Source organism: Schistocerca americana, chromosome 2 (assembly GCF_021461395.2).
Source record: "Schistocerca americana isolate TAMUIC-IGC-003095 chromosome 2, iqSchAmer2.1, whole genome shotgun sequence".
Lineage (NCBI taxonomy): Eukaryota > Metazoa > Arthropoda > Insecta > Orthoptera > Acrididae > Schistocerca > Schistocerca americana.
Genome location: NC_060120.1, coordinates 524,394,051 through 524,397,027, shown reverse-complemented (window position 1 = coordinate 524,397,027; position 2,977 = coordinate 524,394,051). Strand labels below are relative to the sequence as shown.

The window sequence follows — 2,977 nt, the reverse complement described above, 5'->3', positions numbered from 1 at the left end:
GTATCTGTACAAACTTCACATTACTCAACAACTTTTGCCATGTGATGCAGACATTTGAGTAGATTTTGTTCCTATGTCTCTTGCAAGGGTTAAAGTTGACGACCTGTGGCCTTGGAACACTTTGCGGAGTGGTGAAACACACATTACACTCAATGGGACAGTGAACACACTCAAATTTGGGGACAGTCATTGCCAACTAACATTTTTGAAGTTGCCCTGCATACTGAATGCATCACTGTGTGGTGTGGCTTCACTGCACAGTTCATGACTGTTCCATTTTTCTTTGAGGAACTCCCAAAGGACGGAAGACATGCAGTCTGAAAAGCACATGTACTGTGATATGCTTATCAACAAGTGGTACCTGCTTTATGGGAGGTAGGTGCTTTGACCTCACATGTTTCAATGCACTATGGAGCTCCAACTCACACTGCTTGTGAGGTCACTCTCTTAGACTGTAATACATTTGAAGAAACCGAAACCATTGGCTGATTGTTCCAAACTGCGTAACCAACAAGATCACCAGATTTGAAGCCTCTCATCTGGAAATTATAATGTGTTTCTTCCAGAGGTTTATTCATTATCATCTTTCCACAAGCCTTACAAATGTTTCCACAAAGTTTCATTGCCCTACGATCACTCATTTTTCATGGGGAAGGGGAGGGGCTTCTGTACTAATAACATGGATGTGAGAATGCCCATTTGTTGAGTACCAATAATATAATTACTGTGCACAACTTCAAAATATCCGTGGGATACTCTGTAATGCCACAACAAATATATATTCTTGACATAATAGCTGCAATGTATGTAAAACACACATTCAATTTTCTTCAGCATTTCAAGGAAAATGAAAATCTCGTCACTCTGATGCAAAGCACACAGCACACATTACCTTGAACAAAAATTGAGATACAAAATGGTGGCTGTAACTCAGTACTTAAACTAATTTAAAAAACTCACATAACATGCACACATCTCTCAAATTCAACATTAAAGTTGAAAGCTGCAACATTCTTGGACTCACCATTAAAGCTCAAAATACAAATGCCAAGACTACTGAGATGGTAGAGTCCACAGGAATACATACTGGTTTCTGATTCTATACATTCCAACAATTATTAAAAATATATGTAATTGGACCATTAACTGACTTGAGACAGTTCCTAACTTACTCTTGTGATTATAACCTGCCTTTTCTTTTAATATTACAAAAGTTGTGAGGGGTGACACTTTTTAAGTGAATGAAAATTTAATAAAAGCCTCATTACAATGCCTTTTAACTATCATGTATAATTTCCTCACTCTACAACATTTATGGACTGAAAATATGCCCATATCTACAACTTATCATATGTGTTTTCAGAATATGAACATGTTCTAACATCTGTTTCATACACATACACAATATTGAGTTTTTCAGGAATGCAGTGTGTTAGAGTGAGCAACACTGTTTATTTTATTGCAGTCTTTATCAACTCAAAGTACTTGTGCACATTCCTCTTTCTTGTGAGAATCCAAGTAAATACGGTTCTGCTAGCGTGCAATGTATCCATGCTCCTTGAAATAAGGATGAGCTAAGGCTTTTGCAGCACTGATTCTCTGACAAGGGCCAAACATCAACAAATTCTGCAAAAGATTCAGACCATCTGGGGAGCAATCAGGCATCATCCCTTCCAGGTCAGCAGCTGTGTAGTTTTTGAAAACAGACCAAGGTAATGGTGTGTGCTCTGGCCAACTTGTTTCAGGAGGTGTTCCTAAGATGCTGAATATTTTGTCCAGTTGATCAACTTCTGATGTTCCACAAAATATAGGACGCAGGAGAAACAGTTCAGCCATAATACAACCACAGGACCATATATCAACTGGTGTAGCATATGTTGAGTTGAGAAGAACCTCTGGAGCACGATACCATATGGTTACAACAACAGAAGTAAGTAGCATTTCAAAGTCGTAAGTCTTAGCCAGCCCAAAGTCTGCTAACTTCACTGTTCCTGAAGAAGAAATCAGGATGTTCTGAGGTTTCAGATCTCGATGAATTACACGCTTACTATGGAGAAAATCAACACCACTCAGAGTCTGGAACATAATGTCTCTCACCAAGCTTGCTCCCATGCCAGACTGGGGACACTTTTCAATGTAATTAGACAAATCCTGCTCCAAATGTTCAAACACTAAAAACAGATACAGATCGGTTTCTGTTCTGTGACCCGTGCAGACATCCAGTAGTTTCACCATATTCGGATGTTCATATTGAGCCAATTCCTTCAAAAGAACAACTTCCCGAAGCGTAGACAAAGGTATACCATCAGCAGAAAGGTTCACACGGACTTTCTTTACACCTACAATTTGCTCACTCGCTGAACGTGCACGGTAAACAGTGCCGTATGCACCGTTACCTATCTGGGCCAACACCTCAAAATTGGGATGACTCTGAATTCCTGCATCCATCATTATCACAGAGGTGAGTATGAAAGAGTCATAGTATAAGGAAAATCATTTTTTAAAAGAGGCCATTAAGTTGAAGCTTGAGAAATAAGTTTTACTAACACACTATAATCTATTGATCACTACAAATAGAGAAGTTTTCTTAAGTTGATATCAAGGCAGATTAGCTACAGATGGCACATAAAAATTACTTAGCAGCAAAATACAAATTATTCTGCAGTCTGTCTACAGTTACTACCTTTATGTACATTTAACCTATGCACAAAGTAGGTGGCTTGCCATCAAAACTTTTGTCTTCTTGAAAATGACAATGATATCTGTCATAAATGACATTAAATGGTGATGTACAAAAAATGTCAGGGAGGAAAACATACTGGCTCTACAACGTAGCAGTAATGGATTTTACAACATGGCAATACTGTCCATTCACTCTTTGTCTTCAATAGATCCTATACCTTCCACGGTGTGGAATAATTTTTAAAAAGTCATTAATAATTAACTGGTACTACATGACTATAAACTATACTGATGT

The 2,977-nt window shown here is 38.1% G+C and overlaps 1 protein-coding gene across 1 annotated transcript; it reads right to left on the bottom strand.

Moving 5' to 3' along the window:
- Positions 1-1,533: 1,533 nt before the first annotated feature.
- On the bottom strand, positions 1,534-2,448 carry LOC124594147 (cyclin-dependent kinase 6-like). The gene has a single exon (XM_047132503.1). The coding sequence runs from the start codon at positions 2,446-2,448 to the stop codon at positions 1,534-1,536; it is 915 nt and encodes a 304-aa protein (XP_046988459.1).
- Between the last annotated feature and the right edge of the window lie 529 nt (positions 2,449-2,977).